The 19,303-nt window shown below is 49.1% G+C and overlaps 1 protein-coding gene across 4 annotated transcripts in view; it reads right to left on the minus strand.

Annotated features, from left to right (window-relative positions):
* Nucleotides 1-10,647: 10,647 nt before the first annotated feature.
* LOC144168987 (monocarboxylate transporter 14-like) overlaps nucleotides 10,648-19,303 on the minus strand; it is a 173,724-nt gene continuing 165,068 nt past the window's right edge. For all 4 annotated transcript variants that reach the window (XM_077697992.1, XM_077697993.1, XM_077697991.1 and 1 more), the window contains 3 exons: nucleotides 17,587-17,972; nucleotides 16,021-16,146; nucleotides 10,648-13,145 (listed from right to left, as the gene is read on the minus strand). In XM_077697992.1, coding sequence (XP_077554118.1) covers nucleotides 12,874-13,145; nucleotides 16,021-16,146; nucleotides 17,587-17,972 — 784 coding nt within the window. In that variant the 3' untranslated portion in view covers nucleotides 10,648-12,873. The remainder of the gene's footprint in view (nucleotides 13,146-16,020; nucleotides 16,147-17,586; nucleotides 17,973-19,303) is intronic.

Consider the following 19,303-nt stretch of genomic DNA (forward strand, 5'->3'; position numbering starts at 1 on the left):
CATAATTTCTGCTGTATGAAAAGCATTGCTCTGCTCATCTTGTATTTCCTCCACCCCAACAAAACGGTTTGTCTTTTGTCACTATTCCATTGTTTCCTTCACCTCCCTTGTGGTTATAATCAGCATTCTGTATTTGTTTACCCGGAATTTTACTGAAGCATGGCTGTTCGATTTAACGGATAGAAATAGAATTAAATTCAAGAAACGTGCAACAAGCTCAACATTTAACAGCAGTACAATAAGGTGTTCCGCTAAGCGGAAGTTTACTATTCACGTTACAAGCACAAAAAATAACAAAAATTACACCATCTCCCCGAAGGGAACTATGTGGTGACGCAAACAGAATTGTTGGGGTCCATTCAGCTCATCGGACGGTGCACCATGTCTCAACCGAAGCAGCAACTGAGGAAGCGGGGCGCGGACCGGGTTTATTATATAGAGCAGATGGAGTGGAGAGGAGGAGCTGAGAGAGGAGACGCGCATAACGCTTATCGCGCAGCTAGCTGGGGTGTTCCCGTTATGTTGAGTGATCTGGCGTTTAGTAGCGAAAGAGGGAATTCCACGTCCGGGTCCACACCGGTGGAAAAGGCACGCAAGAACTGTTGTGTTACGGTGAGTAGGCGGCGGTGCTCGAGGCGTCGAAATTCGTCCATCACGTTCTTGTCGATGTTGTCGTCTCTGTGGTAGAATCGGTAGTCTCCGTCAACGTTGGTGAGGAAAAGGTTGTTGACGTTGGTGCACCGGCTGAGAGCAACGTACACGCCCTCGTTGTTGTTGTTGTTGTTGTTGCGCCTTTAGCTATGGCACATACCCAATCAGGGGATCGGCCAATCAACAGAGGATGGTTAAAATGAATGGAATTCTTTTCTAATCACGCGACTTTTAGGAAAGATAATTTAGACCGGTTTGAAAAATTTTTGAGGGAAAAGGAAAAAAATAGAAAAAAAAAAAACCCTGAAAAATCAAAGCGAGGGTGACCAATCGCAATCATAAAGAGAATCGTTTTGAATTTTCAATGTAGCGCAGGAGGGCAGAGCATACATCCCGGCGGCAGAACCCCGTTTCGGATGCCCCGAACGATAGAATAGCCGGCACTGTTAGGGATATCCCCAAACTGTTAAGCGGCACCTCCAGGGACTGACGTCTGACTCGGGAAAAACGTCGGCATGTCAAAAGGAAGTGATCGACAGACTCGTCTTCGTTGCAATAGCTGCACAGAGCTGTTGGCGCCAGACGAGACCTGTGCAAATACCTGTTTAACTTGGGTACTCGACAACGTAAGGCTGTAATAATCACCTCTAAGTTGCGTGAAGGGCACCATTCAGGTTTCCATGAAAATTTAAGATGATTGAAATCCCTTAATGATAATAAAACCGATTCTTGCTGTACTTGGAGTTTCAGCATCCTACGGTACCTAGCTGCTGTTATTAAAGGTGTCGGCTCTACGACGTCTACTACAGGCCCAGAAAGTGCTACCCTTGCTAGCGTCTTCGCAGCTTTGTCTTCTTCTCCTTCTTCTTCTTCAGCGGTTTCCCTACGGGAACATGACAACGATGGTGGTTGAACGCGAAGCTATCTCGTGATGGATTCTTTGGTTGGCCAATCCCTAGGGGCATCATGCCAAAATCATCATCAGAAGCGCTGCGGACGGGGCGAGAGCAACGTACACGCCCTCCTCTTCGCAGCTTTCTCTTCTTCTCCTTCTTCGTCTTCAGCGGTTCCCCTACGGGAAGATGACGACAGTGGTTGAATGCGACGCTATCTCGTGATGGATTCTTTGGTTGGACAGTCCCTAGGGGCATCCTGCCACAATCATAATCAGAGCGCTGCGGACGGGGCACGAACGCGGGACATCCCCCCGAGCAAGAGTCACTAACATCCTCCTCTAAAGTTTTCAGTTCGTCGTTTCTGTTGACGTTCAGCTTCGCGTGCCTTCGTTGTATCAGTAGCTTCTTGACGTTGTTTGAATGAGTCAAGAACATAATGCGCGTTCGTAGTTCTTGCTCCTGTCTCGGTTTTGTAGCGCAGTGTGAAGAGCGCCGCGTACCTCCCGTTTCGGCCAGAGAGTCGTGGGATCGAAACGGGGCGCCGCTAACTATTTCTTTTTTTTTAAGTGTAGGGAGAGAGGTGCGGACAACAGACGGACGCCGAACATAGCCCCGAGAAGAGATGCTTTGCATCTAAAAGGCGATTACTTAAGGACGAAGACGCACGTTTGCTAGCTTCACCACCATAATATACGCATTAGCCGCACGTACAGTCCACTGGTTTCGTTATCGTCGGCGTAGAAAAAAGCAACCAAGTCTGTGCTTGATAACATCGAATGTAAAGCTTGAAACCCAAAGGCAAGTTAGTCAAGTCAGTCATGCGGGCCATTGTTGCAGCATGTAACAGCCAACAAGAGAGAGAACAGTGGGAAATCTTGATTTTCATGGTTCCGAAAAGAAACTGTAGAACAGTGGCAGGCGTGACCGATCGATCCTGGCGCGATAACCTTCAAATCGTGCTCGACTGTACTTCAAAGCTGATAAGAAGACTTATTAGTCCCCTTACTAAAGAAAATCTAAAACACGCGAATCTTGTGTTGGCCTCCACTTCCGCCTGACGAACTTCGGTGACCGCGCGCCACTCACGAGCACACTCATGATCACGCTTACGAGCGCGTGCCCGCATAACCGGCTGCTCTACGGACGAACCAATCACCCGTGGCCTACCCATAGACCGGCGAACGGGAATTTATGTCATCATAATTATCATCATCATCGTCATCTAAGCTCCTTAATGGGTGCTTTACTGTTAGCATTCAGCGTACCGAGATCGCATGTTAAAGTCAGATATTTCAAGCTTCGTTTAAAAAACAACGCGCAACAAGCCGGGCCTACATATTTCCCCGTCCCATCTTTGGTCGACCATGGGCCCCCCCGAAAAAAATTCTGGCTACGCGCCTGGTCGTAGGTGGAAATCTTTAATTACTGTCGTGGCCGACCATGTTGTGTTTGGGACCCTGCAATCGTGACTTCAAACCCTCGTTTCCCCTGTTCTAAAACTTACGTGCCGACGCGAGGAGCCCGGCCAACCACCGACCGGCCCCGCTCGGCAGTAGCAGGCGGAGCATGCTCGTCGGCTGCAAAAAAAAAAAAAAAGCGTGACGTACCACCGAGCGGAGCCAATGGCAGCGCGTATCTGGAAGCGGCAAGCGCCTTTTCCTGTTTCTCTGTTGGTCTTGCGCCGGGTCGGTGACATCATAGCTTCCACACTGCTTCGGAGGCGCGATAAGAGCGTGAAAGCACCAGGCCTTACTGCTGGCCCCTTTTAATGAACGATAACTCGGCTAATAACTAACCCTTTAAACCCTTTCTGCGGCAGGCAGTTCCTTGGAAAGTGGCTCCAGTGATTGCGCACATAAAATCGCAACCTTTGGAGCCCTGTTGAGGGCCCCTTAAAGGAACCATGAAGACAGAATACAAGTTTGATTTATATCAAACGTTTTATAGTGCCCCCAGCGCTTGTCCGGCCGCAAATGACGCCGTATTCACTGAGAAATCGATCAATTTACGCTAAAATTTTGATTCTCCCGCCAAATCGTGGGTTTTCGTAATGTCAGCAATGACGTCAGAAGCGTGTGTATTGAAGCGAACTTCCACTGCGTCATTCAGGTTTGCGGCCTTGCTGTCCGTCAGCCCTCCCAGATTGCGCTGCTATAGTCATCCACGAACCGTTGTCCGCCGTTGCTTTGTTTTTAGATGCAACGCATCTCTTTAACTCGCCTTGTCGCGCGTTGTCGCGGCGTAGTCCGCATCCCTCCCCCATTTTCCTCGCCGCGGCAGCTGCGCGCTCCGCCGCTCTCACCGCAGCGCCATCTGTGCGTCAGCGCGGTCAGCGCGCAGCTTGCGCTCGGCTGCGCTCGTTCCCTTCGCCGTGCCAGCTGTTCTTTAGCGCGCAGCTTGCGCTCGGTTAAAAATTTACACCATCTTCCCGCGAGGGGAACCATGGGGTAGATGCGACGCATCGGGGGTGAACATGCTGCGTAAATAGGATACCCAACAACAGCAATCCCACGCTGACATCGCTAACATAACGGAAACGCAACGGCAACCCCTGATGCGTCGCATCCATGGTTCCCCTCGCGGGAAGATGGTGTAAATTTTTTGAGCGTATTTGCAAATGGCTTGTTTTTGTTACTCTAAGAAGTGATCCTCTCGTGTAACCTGGGATATGCTCGACAAACAGGGTCACGTAACACAACGCCGCTTACGCCAATCGGTCAGTGTCCTGTAAAACAACTTCAAAGCGGCGGAGTGCTGTGCAGCTAAAACAAGCATAGTGCGTCCAGTACCAACACCAGTGCGCATCGGTACTTTATGCTTACGTGCGTTTTCATAACTTTCATTGTTTACCGCACCATTCGTACTGCTGTAAAATGAATATGCGTTACACTTAAGCGCAAATAGTTCGTCCGGAAAGCCTTCAAGCCGTGCCTGATTTGGGTTTGCTTTTTTCGTCCCAAGCCAATCGCACCGCTAAGCTCATATGACATCATAGGTTCTGTTGCGGGAAATGAGATAGTGGGTCGCATGGCCATTCCGTTTTTTTCCCAGTTATGTACCTTATTTGAGCGAAGTTTGCGTTAACAGTGGTGTCCGTATGATTCTATCGAGGCAATCTTTCGAATGAACCGAACTTGTTTTTTGTCCTCATGGCTCCTTTAAAGATGTTCTATAATTATGAAAACGGCGAAAGTCCCTCCTTCCAAAAAAAAGGCGAAATTTCCTCCTTCTTCCTTAAGATTACTTAATTTAGAATTCACATACAATAAGTACTGCGACCACACCCGCATTAACACCTACGCCTGTGTATATAGCACTGCCTGTCAATCCTTTCTTTTTCCAACGGACCGCCAGAGACGCCTGGCTTGGTCGGTCATGCGCGGAGTGATTCGCTTCAGTTGGAGTCCCGCATTACGTCACTGACCGGCAAGGAACGCTCAAGGAAAGCGCCCGTGTGTTAGAGAGTTCGGCGCACGTGATAAAGATCTCCAGGTGGTCAAAATTAGTCTGGAGCCCTCCACTACGGCGCGCCTCATCGCCTGCGTTGCGTCGGCGCGTTAAACCCTCAAATTATTCAAGAAACGTTCAAGCTATTTTTCTGCTGCCCCTAAGCTTCGGCGGTGTGCCCCAGGACTACGCGCGACCACGCCAAGCCGCGGAAAGCTTAGCCACGGGGGATATCAGAAGAGGCTTACATGAAAATAGTTTCGCCATTTCCAGCTCACCCGACAGGCAACTCACCTCTTCCGCGAACATGTGGCGTTACTTGTGCTGACAGCTCTGTTTGAGCAAGGTGCTCTATTGGTATTTAGATTTCGTACCGCACTTCCCTGACCTTCAAACTCATTCCTGCTACGACCTCTGTGGTCGCCTTAATAGCAGCATTGCACGCTGCTTTCGACTTAATGAAGCAGCCAGCCGGCACGGGGGTTATATTCGCCGACTTGCGGCTTTCTCGCATAAAAAAATCCTCCTCTAAACTGCACGTGCACTTTGTCCCTCAAGGATCACTAATAATTCAAAAAATCGATTTTGTAGAATTCAAATTTGGCGCCCTTGGAAGACCGCCTCATAGTCTCTATAATGGCAGAAAGAGGGAGCCAGGAGTCCGCTAGAAGTAGGAGTTCCTGTATAAACATCCCCCTCGCGAGGGGCACGATCAAATGCAGAGCATTTTCGGGGGCGCACGACGTTAAGTAGTTTGCGTTACGTTAATGTTGTTGCACTTGTGGCAACTGCTGACGAGAGAGCGCTCGTCAGCAGTAATTTGAATGAGTCAACGATATAAGGCGCGTTAGAAGCGTCGCATTCTGTGTCGGCTAAGCTAGCGTTTTTTTTTTATCTGTTGCACGTTTTTGTGATGTCTGAAACCGGTAATAAAAAAAATTGTGGCGCAGTGGGTAGAGCACCATGTACATTGCGTTCCGCCCGCAGGGTCGAGGGATCGAAACCTGGCGCCGGATAGTATTTTCTCTTTTATATAGTAGGGACAACGACGGTGCGGACTACGGACGTCAACGCGGGTGACATCGTGAATTACTGAAATGCTCTGCATTTAAAACAGGTCAGCATCAGCTGCTCAAGATCGCAGCAGATCACATGATTTTTTAATGCAATTTAAAACAGAAGATGTTTCTTCCATCTAGTGATGCGTGATAGATACAATCCAACATTCCATAGTGGCCCATCCGTCGGAGCAGTACATGCTGCTTCAGTGCATCAACTCTGCAGGTTGAAGATGCATCTTGTGGTAACCAATGCCACGAAGCCGTGACTCAACGACTATATATCAATGCTGTCTATGGACAATACACGACGTCCTCATTTTAAAATTCAGCGGAAAAAAAGTTACCGCTTTAGACTACTTGCGCTGGGCTGCATGGTGTCTAATATACCAAGTGCGTCTGTACACAGCATGTCACTAGGATACTCAGAGCATTTCTGGTCCATGGACACACCTCAAACGTCGCGTTGAGCTACGCACTCGGCCTGTGATGGTGTATTATTTCACTGTGCTTTCCTTGTGAAGTTAAAGCAAACCAGGACAGAAAGGACGAGTTACCCTCATTTCAAACATCACCATGGGAGACCAATTACGGCAATGCGCAAACCGCTAACAATTACGTACACAATAACTACAAACAGAAAAGATTGATGTTCTACCAGCAAATTTCTTTCACTTACCCTATACTTTTCTACACTGGCGACCAACTGTATTGGCTAGCTCCAGTAAACACGATTGTGCGATTTCCGAAGCATCTGGTTGGGTTTGCCCTCTCCTCTGAATGGAAGCATGTACTCGCACCCTGAATACGCCCGTTTAGTATTTCACGAGAAACGGCACCACAGACACCCTGCAACGGGAAGTTTGACAGTTTGCAATTAGGAAACATCTGCCTGAGCCAGGATGGCTTCGAGTGAGTAGTCAATCGAATTTGCTTCAAACAGATCAAGGTTGTGTGTTGTCTACAGTCTCTTTATTAAAGAATGCGCGAAAGTCCTTTTCCGCCAATTATATTCCTGCTGACTTCGCTACCCGCCTGCGAAGCATGCGATGCGGCAGAAATCGAAAGTTAGCATCACGTGTGTGTGGCTCTTTAATGTATGATGCTTCCCTTTTCATGACATTTCAAAACGATTTGCTTCATTCACGTCTGGCGATCAAATCAATTGAACATCGCCAGCATCATTACAAGGCATTTTCTCACTCTCATTTTCCTCATATTCGAGAACCTCTACCAGCACTGCAAGTGCGTCCATTCCGACTCTCTGATCCCCTCTTCCCACCCCTGAGCTGTGGCAGAATCTGGTGGCCAGCGGCCATCTGGACGTCCAGCAGCTCCTGGCACCCAGAGCGAAGGCTTTCTGCTCACCTCATGGGTTCCTGGATTGGGAAACCACTTCCACTTCAGCAAGCTCAAATAAACATTCTCTCTCCCTTTTTTTACTCTCTGTCTCCCTCTCTCTGTATCTATCTATCTATCTATCTATCTATCTATCTATCTATCTATCTATCTATCTATCTATCTATCTATCTATCTATCTATCTATCTATCCATCCATCCATCCATCCATCCATCCATCCATCCATCCATCCATCCATCCATCCATACTCTCTCTCTCTCTCTCTCTCTCTCTCTCTCTCTCTCTCTCTCTCTCTCTCTCTCTCTCTCTCTCTCTATCTATCTATCTATCTATCTATCTATCTCTCTATCTATCTCTCCTGTTCCACTCGCATGCGACAGGCCTACCATGTGACCTAACCAGCCGGGAACTATAGTCGCGGTCTTGTCAGTCAACCCGGGGCCTACAGTTCACTACGTTGTTTAAATTACTGTTACTGCCGGTGGGCAGTCAAACCTCTTCTTTCGGAAGCAATTGTTGCACCCCCGTGGTGTTTCTAACCGGCTCCACCTCAGCCCTTGTGCAGCTTAGAACGGCCGCACCGTCTTCACGGGTGACGCGACCCGCAAAAATGCGTCATCTGAGCTTTTAAAGGGACACTGAAGTGAATTTGTCAAGCTCCCGTTTTTGCTTGCACTGCGTAGACTGGCTCAAATTAGCACACTTTTCATCGTTTATCCGGTTGACGAATCGGTAATTATTTTACAAAGCGCGAAAGAAGAAAAACTACCATGCGCGGTTTGCGGCGGCCGCACCAACTAAGGCTGTGACGTTGAGAGGAGGGGCGCCGTGATTGGACGATGCCCAAAGTTAGCAATCACACAAGTTTCGGTTTCGGTTGCGGTTCTGTAAAACATAACCAATGGCTTTGTTGGATGGGCATTCTCATTATCTCAGTAATCATCGTACCGCGCTTCTGCCATGTTGTCGGCTGTAAAATGCACAAGATAAGCCTCCCAGGACGGCTTGTAGTCGTAGCATTCACTAGCTGAGACCTACGCAGTGCATGAACGCCCTCCGCGTACCCGCAGACGCCCAAATGTCATGCGCTTTTCCCCCATATTTGGAGCTTGCCTCCCTCATGCCTGTATCGTAAAAAGCGTGTTCGCACCAGGCCAAGGGTCTGTTCATTCTGGCCTGTGCCCACTGCCTGCAAGCAGTCGGTGCTTATGGCAACAGCACGCCAACGAGAACTCGCTAGCGCGCCAGTGCCAGCCTGCGCGCGTTTTGTGAACTAGTTCGTGTAGCCATGAACGTTGCGGCCCCAAAAAAGGTGAACTCAATATACAAAACATCGGCGGAAAACAAAAAAGTTAATTTACAAAAAAAAAAAGCACGTACCCGCGGGTATTCGAACTCATGACTCGCAAAACATTTGCAATGAATTCCTAGCGCCTCAGACTGCTAGGCTACGAAGCGGGACGCGAAGGCCTTGCTAATATAGGGTATATATTGTACAACCGGTTTACACTTTTATTTAGTTTTGGCATTTCAAGCCGCTTAGGTGACTATTTGTTGTACTGCGATCGTGCAGTAAGCGTCGCCAGAGTTTCCACAGTAGCTCACGTCTAGCAATTGCATTTCGTAGACGGAAAAGCGTTCGCAGATGCGTAGTCGTGCTGCTGACCGCTGTGCTTGTTCGCCCAGCGCAAAAAAGTGCTTCCCGCGACCTAGTTTTACGTTGTACGGTAAAAATATCAGTTGATTTTATTTGCTTAGTACCTATATTGACTTCGCTGACTCTTCTCCCGCCTTCAAGAGGCCTTATATTTTCCTACTGGCGTACCAGCCAGCGAAGCGTCGCATGTGCAGCGCTTGTGTGAAGCGACCTTGACTTGGAGCTAGATACAGTGCACAAACAAACCAAGTAAAGAAAGGCACATTCTTCCATTCACAAACGTGTCCTGGCTTCGTTTCAACTAAGCGAACGAATTGCGACCAAGCAATTTTTTTTTAACCTCCTTGATTGCGACGACCCGCCGGCGGCCGGCGGACGAAACGCTGGGCCGACTGACTCTGTCGGCCGGGGAGCCGTGCAGTAGCGCAGCCGTGGCGCAGCCAATTGCCAGCTCATCCCCTCCTGACGTCACACGAAAACGCCACAGAAAATGGGCGAGCGTAAAGAGAGGAGGACAGCGTTTTCGAATTAGTTTTTCTACTGAATAAAATCGCGTAAACGCGCCTAGAGTTATCGAAACATGGCCTGGGGACTCCGGACTACAATTTGCGCTAGTAATCCCGCAATGTTTACATATCACTTCAGTGTCCCTTTAATAACAGGTGCGGATGCCTAATTTTTCGTGCTTAGAAAGGCAGTCCACTCCTAATATTTATATTTTCTCTGCCATTATCCGGCATAATCGTGCCATTAGCACTTACGGCAATGGTCAATTAGTGTTGCATCATGGCCGCCATGGTAGCAGTCGTAGTTTTATTTCACCCAACCGGACCAACCGCTTAGGCTCACTGACAAGCCAGAGTCGCTGTTATATTGATAGTGACGTTGGCTAGCCAGTGAGCGGAAGCGGTTTGTCTGGTTCGATAAAATCAAGAGACTGATCACTTGCAGTTGCGAAACGACAGCAGCGAGGATTGCTGTACTGGATGGGACAGTGTTTCTTGATTTTTACCGAACCCGCTAAACAGCTTCCACTCACTGACTAGTCAGCGTCACTATCAACAATAAACAATGACTCTGGCTAATCAGTGAGCGGAAGCGGTTGGTCCGGGTGGGTGATATCAACTACGACTGCTCCCATGGCGACCATGATGCAACACTAATTAGACCATTGCCAGAACTTGTATTGTTGAGTAAAATGTTTCCTGCATTCATTGATCATTGATTGTAGGGTTTAACGCGCCGACGCAGCGCAGGCGATGAGTCGGGGCGTAGTGGAGGGCTCCTGATTAATTTCGACCACCTGGGGATCCTTAACGTGCGCGGAAATCTCGAACACACGGGCGCTTTTGCTTTTCACCTCCATCAGAAAAGCGGCCACCGCGGCCGGGAATCGAACCCGCGACCTGGTTCTCAGCAGCGCAACGCCTTAGCCAGTCAGTCACCGCGGCGGGTTGTTTCCTGCATTCACACATACTTAAACCAGAAGCCTGAGTGCAGGAAAGAGTACTTCCTGTGGACGGTGGTGCCAACGCTTCAGAAGGCAATTAAGGAAACAGACACGATGGATTGCGGGTGAACTCTTTCAAAGTGGTTTAATAAGGCGCGTGAATACTATCCTCTCGCGCACAGCACACAAAAAGAGACAGGCGACAATGTCCTGCAGCTGCTCGAAGACACGCGTTCAAGGCAACAATCACCCGGCGAACATTTTTTTACGTTATCTTTTGTACATACCACAGTCCCTTACATCACGTTTCACCCCGTGGGCGAAAATAAAAACAAACAGAAAAACAAGAAGCGTTCACTGTGGCCACTGCTAGTGTGGTTGCATCCGCACTTTGGCTCGAGTAGCACCGCACACTGCCGAGGCTCCTGCTGTTCGACCTCACTACACCACAAGAGCACATTACTGGTCTATACACAGTGAAGCGAGCCGTTTGGTCAGGGGGGTCGCGGGCTCCACAGAGGGCCGCAAAACACGCATTGTCCTTGCAGGCGTTGGCATGCGAAGCGTGGTTGAGGCGGACACGTCCTTTGGTGGTCGAAAGGTCACTTGAGGCTTTCTATCAGGAGTGACGCTTGCATATTATCACACTGCACGTTATCACGCATGACACTAGGTGGTCTATCCGATGAGACCGAAATGGCACAAAGATAATGAGGGGATATTGGAGGTGTTGACGGGAAATGGAAATATGGGAGCGTAAGCATTGTCGAATTTTAAACATGAGGCGTATAAAAATAGCGAGAATAGAACTTATGAAGTTCAGAAATCCGCTAGCATTGAAACTAGCTCAGAGAAGAGTTAGAGCGACGTTTCCGGGCCTATTCCGGGCCTATTCAGGAGCCGTACTTTGTGTATGTGGCTATTAGGCTCCTATTAGAAGAAACCCACTGCACACCATCCTTGCCATAAAATATCTTCACGACAGCCAAACTCAGGAAAGCGGGGGAGTAAGGCAGTCGTTCTGGCGTATTGATGTACATGAGCCCGGAGGCCCTGGAAAACACTATGTGGACTCAACTGATCCACAGCTATACTCTTGCAAGCCATGCGCGAACAAAACAAATACTATTAGTACAACGCGGGGATTATGTTCAGCTCGCGGTAAAATAATTATCTAATAGCATGTTTTCCCGACGTGGCTGTCAAACGAAATACTGTCCCAGCCTCTTCCTCACTTAGCAGGGCGGGAGGTGGTCGGAGCTCGAAATGCGTGAAATGGGTGAAAAAGCCCGGGAAACGCAGAAAACATACGTGGTTTGGCGAAACGGCTATTCTGTCTTGCGGATAGAGGGTACAAAGGCGAGAAATGTTCGGAGATTGCTCCGCACACCGCCCGCCCAGATGTCAACGTCTGCCTTCTAGGGCACGTCTCCTAAGGTGCGTGACTTTAAGAGGCCCTGAAACTTGGTTGTATCGACATAAGTAATAGGGAACTGGAAAAAAAGATGTGACGTAGATGGTTTGTGATGATAACACCGTTTCTCGACGTAATTTTCTAATATAGACACCACACGACCAACGCACAGGCGCGGCCATGCAATTTAATACTTTATATTTCAATATGGTGCCGTTTAGAATATGATTAAGTGCTTCCACAGAGCCCCACAGCAGAGGCACTTCTGTCGACTGCAGCACACGCACGGCGAAAGACAGACCACGCAATCTGCCGAACAGCCCGACTCCCTTCTTCTAATGCCTGTTAAATAAACGGCGAAAGACGACGGCCAGCTCAGCAAACTTCACGGCCCTCGAGAGTTGCAGGCTGTAACGTTGTCATGAACTAAGCCCGACCCTCTCCGTCGCGGAGAAACCGTTGGAGCCTCGCCGCGTGTTTCCAATGGTCGGGCTGCAGTTCCTGAAAGCTCCTTGGCCCGTTTTCACTGTCAGCCTTCGGGTGTCTCGCTGGTGGAAGGGCAGCCTGCCACTTTTTAAGCGTTAGTCTCTCCACAAAAAGGCCACCAGGAAGCCGTCCAGCACCACTGCTTTCGCGCCCTTCATGAACATTAAGGATGCGGTTCCCAGTTGAGGGAAACAGGATCTTCTAGAGCTGTCCTCATGCAGCAGGTGGTATGCACATCTGTCGGATTTCCTCTTCTCTGGGATGCTTTCCCGCTCTTTCGCGTCTTTCAGCAACGCGGCCTGCTGCCCGGCGGAACTCACACCCAACCGACGAAACGTTGCAGCTCAAAAAGGTCGGTGACCGCTCACTACCAGGGAACGCCGCGGCGCTAGCCCCACCACGTCGCTTTCGCCCGCTCCAGAGTCGGGAGCGGGGCGGAATGCAGATGGTGGCGTTACACGTTGTGCGGACCGTTCAGCGACGAGCCGACGGTCAGGGAGCGGTCAATGCTCGAGTCGGCCGTGGTCTCCTCATGGGAAGAAGAGGTACCCGACTTCGTCCCGGTCGTTGTGCTGGCCGTGGTTGTGGCGGTGGTAGCGGTTGCCTTCTGCTCCTCGCAACTCTGGACGCACGGGATGAGGAACAGCATGACGCCGCCAAAAGCGATCATGGCTCCAGACAGAAAGAAGCCCGGGTCGTACGAGCCGCTGTAGTCGTACAGCCAACCTGCACAAGAGAACAATGGGGTTGTAAGGTAGGCGTTTAATAAACATGATACATAGACATAAACAGGATACTGAATACGCCGTATCATGAAAAACCGTCAGAAGATATAATGGCTGACGGAGACGTTAAAAGTCGTGTGTCTTTCGACGCCTGTTATGCAGAATTGTCTGTTGAAAAGTGCGACGTGTAGCCACCAGGATCCCATGCCAGGTAAGCAATATCAGGAAAGGCACGGCAGCTTAACGAAGGGGATGGCACTCGCAGGTAACCGGAAAAGCTGCGCCTCCAGCAAGACACTAGGGAGGAATCGGCTTAAAAAGTTCACAATTCCCGTGGTTGCAGAATACGCGCGTTATGCTGCTGGCTTCCGCAGCTATAGCATCGTTGAAGACCAAAGGGGAGAAATTTTTCGTAACTCCGAGTGCTTTATATTAGTCTTTCAGGCTTTCGCGGGGGTAATTCTGCCGGTTTGATGAATCTTTCTCACTCGATTTCGTGTAGGAATTACGTAAAAAAAGAATGGAAGCCAACTTGACGATGCAACCCATCCTGTAGCTGAGTGCAAATCGACAGTACTTTTATCTAGCTGCATCTTTTCACAAAGCCTCGCTTATGTTGTTTCCTAACCGACGCTTCAATGGTCCGTGCTTTCCCTTGGGAAAATTCAAGCTACTGCCGGCCTACAAGCTAAGTGCCCATTAACAGTGAGTTCGATAGAAACATTTGATTCAAACAGAACACCTAAGTGCCAAAAATTTGCCTCTAAAAACGATGATTTACATGTGCATGCGTCAAAGTGAGGGCATTTGAAGCTTCGGCTTGAGTTCACGTCTCGCATTTCTGCCAGAAAAACTCCTAAGTTTTCACTCGTGCCGGTGAAAACACGAAGATGAAATTCATCTCAGGACTTCTTTCGTTATGCAAAGGCGTTAAATGGTCCATTGAACAAAAAAATTAAAGCAGTTCCACTCAATCTGAAAGCTGTCCGTAAGGGCGGAGCCCGGCAAGAGGGGGCTGTGGAGCGCAATCTTGACTAGTTTTAGTATCAGCGTGACGTTGATACCGAAAGTAAAGGGCGCCGCAGCCCCATAAAAAAACCTATAAGGAGACACTCGATTGACTTCTCATAAATTTGGAGTAATGAATGCATTATTTCATAATTTTTGCTTATTTTATACTATTGTGTACTTATTTGCGGCCTAGCAACGGCAGCGTCCATGAAAATGGCGCCGCGCAAAGATCACCCCCTACACTTTGCATATGAGCGTGTGTCTCTGTAGCGCAACGGGATTGCAATCGGCTTCGCAACGCTAGGGACCCAGGCTCGATCCCGACCAGGGGAAGTGGTTTTGTAGCGTAAGCTACACTGGCTGAGGTTGAGCAGTTTCGCGTGGGCCGTTAAGGGCCGTACTGCGCAAGCGCGAAGAGCATGAGATTGGATTGGATTGGCTTGGATTGGCTTGGATTAAAATTTGGATTGGATTGGATTGGATTAAACTGGATTGTATTGTAAATCCAATCCAATTGTAGTACGGGTGTGTAGATAATTGGGTCTCCACATTCGCCAGCCTGCGCATTCCGGAGGAGTGACGTCATAGCCGCGGCAGGCGCACTGGAGCCGGTGCGTGCCCCGCTGTCGGCTCCGTTGCACAGTAGCCAAGTCTGTCACTGCACCGGGGCCGCTTGATAGCCGTTTCGCGTGGCTCCTGGAGAGCCGTGCTGCTCATGTGGGAGGAGCATCGAATGGATTGGACTGGACTGGATTGAATTGGATTTGAAATCGTTTTAGCGGCAGTAAGCATGATAATCAGCTAATCCTAGACAACCAGGAAACCTAAGAATAACCAGATGAACTTTAGCTCACGCTACGTGTATCCTGGCATAGCCAAATAAGCCACTGCTAATTATTCTTTACGAAGCGTCTGTTTGGGTGCTTGACGCCGGGCGAGCGACGATGACAAGCCGGGTTCCTTAAGTGTTCCGCGCTTAAAAGCCGGCGTTGGCGTCGGCTTCCACGTCGGAAGCAGCGAAACGTCTACTGCATAGCTGGAAGCCTTCCACAGTGGGAACTAAGACTGGGCAACAGTGTAAGTGGCCACCTACACCACTACACCGCAGATGAATTATGAGGGCAGGAACACGCAGTCAAGTGAACGCACAGACAGGCAGCCAAATCTGCCTTCGCCGATTCTTCCAATATACGGCAGCAAGGACGAGCAGCGGTGCAATCGACCAGGAGGTGGAACGAAGTTTTCCGAAAGAAGCGGATCGCGAAGCGTAGCATCTCAAGCGCCAAGAGAACGAAACCTTTCGAGAACGCGAGGCGGAAGCACAGGCTCTCAGGAATTCAATATAGGATTAATACCTCCGCACGTAAAACGCACAAGATGAGCTTAGCTTCCCTCGTAAATCTCTATGCTTCGTAGTGCAATTGTTTTCTCCACCCGCTTTTCCATTTGTGATACTACTAGGCGAAGAAATTTTCAGAAACAGCTACCATTCAGAGCATTTCTAATCTGATGGTCTGGGTAAAATCATTGATTACTCTCTACACAATGCTCTTCGCAGTTTTGCAGAAGTTACGGGGCAGAAAACACATTTTGCCTTTTCCGAAAAGCAATGAAAAATTAATGCCTCATCATGAAGTAGGCTCTTGTTTGCAGACAAATCTCTCCCAGTGTTTCCAGATATTTCTTGACTAGAAAATTGCATGCTCGCACTTTTTATCCGAAGCAGCGTCTCAAAAAGAACGGCTGCCAAGCCATGTACACCCCTGGTGTGGACATTTAGCGGTTGTTCCACAATCAGGAACAAAGGGAACATCTTCCCTGCGCGCACACCTCACGAAGCCCCATGACACCCGGAGCGCTCTCACCTGTCACAGGGGGTCCTACGAGCGAGGCCACACCCTCGAAAAGGAGCAGAAGCCCGAAGGCGTTGGTCAGGCGCTCGATTCCAAGGATGTCCACCAAGATCACCGATGTAAGGCTTACGAAGGCACCTGGAGAACGCAGAGGGCGAGCCAGAGATCAAAAGCTGGTAACTGCTGCTGAGGACGGCGGCTATCGCCACAAGTTAGCCCCGATTACATGGGCGCGATAGGAGCGCAGCCAATCCAGTTTCTGCCACACCGATGTCATTTAAATGACAGGATTCATTCGAAACGAACAGCAAAGTCCCTGCACCGGCAGGCTGGGACGCGCTTCCTTGCAGCGTGCTAGCTCGCTGCCATACTTTTTTGTACAACGATGTAATCGCAATGAATTTTGCTCTGCGTCTGGATGAAGTTTAAGACTATCTGCCCTGTTGAAGCAACACGTAAGTGTAGCAACATGGTAACACATACTATGCTGTCGCAATGTCTGATGATGATTGCGTTGTTTAATGACGCAGGGTTTACTACGGCAAAGAGCGCGAAGAAAATAGTGTTGTGTCTGGATAATTCTCTAAATTAACTGTCTAGATTATTGCAGGTTTCATTTCTGCCAAGTTCTGGGTGTGTATTTGCATTAGAAAGAAAAGAAAGTCGATTTCGATTCCGCGCTCGGCCCTGTCTTTCAGTTCAATGAACCTAATACAACTTGCCGGAACAATGCGCCCCAACCCCCTTGCATTCCCACTTACAGTTCGTGCAAGTACGGATGCACACATCAACCTCCTTGCTCGCTTCGGGCTAGCAATACATAGTTTTTTTAACAATAAGCAAGCTGATATGATCTTTTTACTTCTTGATTATTCCAATCGCATTACGTTTCTTAAATTTATATCTATGACCTCACAGCAAACGTGGGCCACTCCGCACAAGATAATACTACAAAGAATACGTTGCGGAACAAGTTGGTACTCAACTGCAACACATAAGAGCCGGCAAGGTGGGCCAATTAAGACTTCATTAAAACAAGCTGTTCGGCAAGTTGGTGCACATGAATAAAAAATTATAGGGCGACTCAGACAACGACGCACGGGAGAACTACGGGGCAGGTTCCTACGCGCAACTAATTTTTATTGAAACATCGTCTCGCATTTATACAGGCATGATGACTGGAATCATGAACCCTGGAATAAATTATGCATAAAGAAACAAATAAATGATAGCCACCATCAAAGGGAATTTTGCTAGAATTCTGCATGCCACTGAGTTTGAATTCTCGGAAACTTTACTTTGATTGTGGCTATCATTTGTTTTCTTCTTTATGCATAGTTTATTCCAGCGTTCATGCTTCCAGTCATCATACCTGTATGAATACGAGACGACGCTTCAATAAAAATTAGTTGCGGGCGGGCACATGCCCCATCGTTCTTCCGTGCGTCGTTGTCTGAGTCGCCCTATAATTTTTTATCAGAATTAATACTTTCAGACATCCTAGAAAAACGCTGTCTGGTCCACCTTTCGCGCTGCTAAGTGTTGTGTTAATGACAGCAAGAGTGCGAGGTCACCCACCAGAAGTGGCTCCAAAGATGACGCAGTACACGGCCATGGAGACCACACTTTGGGCCGCGTAGCTGAACGCCGTGGCCAGCCCGCAGATGGTGAGGTTGGCGTTGTAGAGCCACAAGCGGTTCACGCACGATTTGTCGCTCAGGTAGCCGAGAAGCACGCGGCCCAGCGTGTTGGACAGGCCTATGCAGGAGAGCAGCAGGCTGCCGGTCTCCTCGGGAATGTGCAGCTCCTCGACGGCGCGGTCCTTGGTGTACACGTAGGGCACGTTGAAGCCCACGCTGGTGAAGAAGTTCGACACGGCGAAAAGCAGGAACACGGGAGACTTGAGCAGCGCGAAATTGACCATCTCGCGCAGGGCAGCCTCCATCTCGCTCGAGCAGAGGAACCTGCGCGGGGCCACAGTCTTCTTAGCGTGTGGGCAGGGTGTAGGTCAATTCCCTTCTGGCGTTTGACAGCGATAGTCTGCCAAGATAGGGCATTCGGAAGCTTCCAAGCAATCAAATTAAACACTACAAAATAATGTCCACGACCACATTCAGAGCGCAATCGTTCTGGCTCGGAAAAGTGTTGTGGTATATTACGCCACGTCTGATATAATTTTGATGGAATACGGGAACAATGTACAGTGCCATGGCTCCGACACCGTTTTCAAGGCCGCTCGCGTCCCGCTCCGAGAAGGAACCAAGGGGAAGTACTGTCCGAAGAAGGATATCAGAAACAAATAATCATTGACTGGCCAAGCCTGTAAATAGCTTGGCATCTTCGATAACACGTTGGAAGTCATTCAATGGAAAAGATACCTGCATGAATTCTCCAAGGGTTTTGCCGTCTTAGATAGTTTCAAAGCCAGCATGCCATCTGTGGAAACGATGGAAAAAGAATGTGGTAGGGCCCTCCCCCATAACAAGATGCCCACTTTTGTCTGCGTGACAGAACTCCGCTGAGGTTACGACGTGCGAGTTGCAATCAAATGTGCAAGGCGTCTTGCTGCAAGTCCTGGATCCTGCAAAAATCTATCGTTACTGCCAAGCGTGTTGCTATAGGGACCGGTCACTGTTCAGAAGGCGCGACGAATAAACACACCCAGCGCCGCCCCGTGGAAGCTTAAGCAAACTTTGGGTCGGTGAGAGACAGACGGCGGCCTCGCGTTCGTATTTTCTACAACTCTTGGTTGTTTGTTTTTGTAATTCTGCAATTGTTTTAAAAGCTATCCCGTGCTTGAAAACTGCTCCGGCGAATAGCTTCCCCATGTCTCAAGTGCTTCTGTGAGGTTTCCGGACAATTATGGGGCTGGACTACTACTTGCGGCCTCGCGTACGCGAGAACTTAGATATTGTACGTTGCCGGGCACGCATACGCCGTGAAAGAAATTGACAGGACAGACATCGTTGCGAAGTGCCCATCTCAGCAAGGGAAAAGCGTATCTACGGCGCTTCTCTCCAGGTCAGTACCAATTATTTTGTGTATCGCGGCCTAATAAAATGACTCCAGCGTATACAACGGCGCCCCCAACAGCGACGTATTTGTGTTGTTTTCTCTGTTCGCGCGCCATCACACCACAGTTGCTTTTTCTCTGGCCCTTCTTCAACTCGGTTGGTGTAGTCACTCACTAACAACGCATTCTAAACGTTATTAGCTGACGACAAAGTAACCAAAACCAAGTTCCACCCAGTGTGAAATCTGCTGATACAGCGGATTGATCTGCGGGTTGTTTACG

This window comes from Haemaphysalis longicornis, unplaced genomic scaffold (assembly GCF_048455015.1).
Source record: "Haemaphysalis longicornis isolate Haplotype H1 unplaced genomic scaffold, Haemaphysalis longicornis Haplotype H1 scaffold_2, whole genome shotgun sequence".
Classification (NCBI taxonomy): Eukaryota; Metazoa; Arthropoda; class Arachnida; order Ixodida; family Ixodidae; genus Haemaphysalis; species Haemaphysalis longicornis.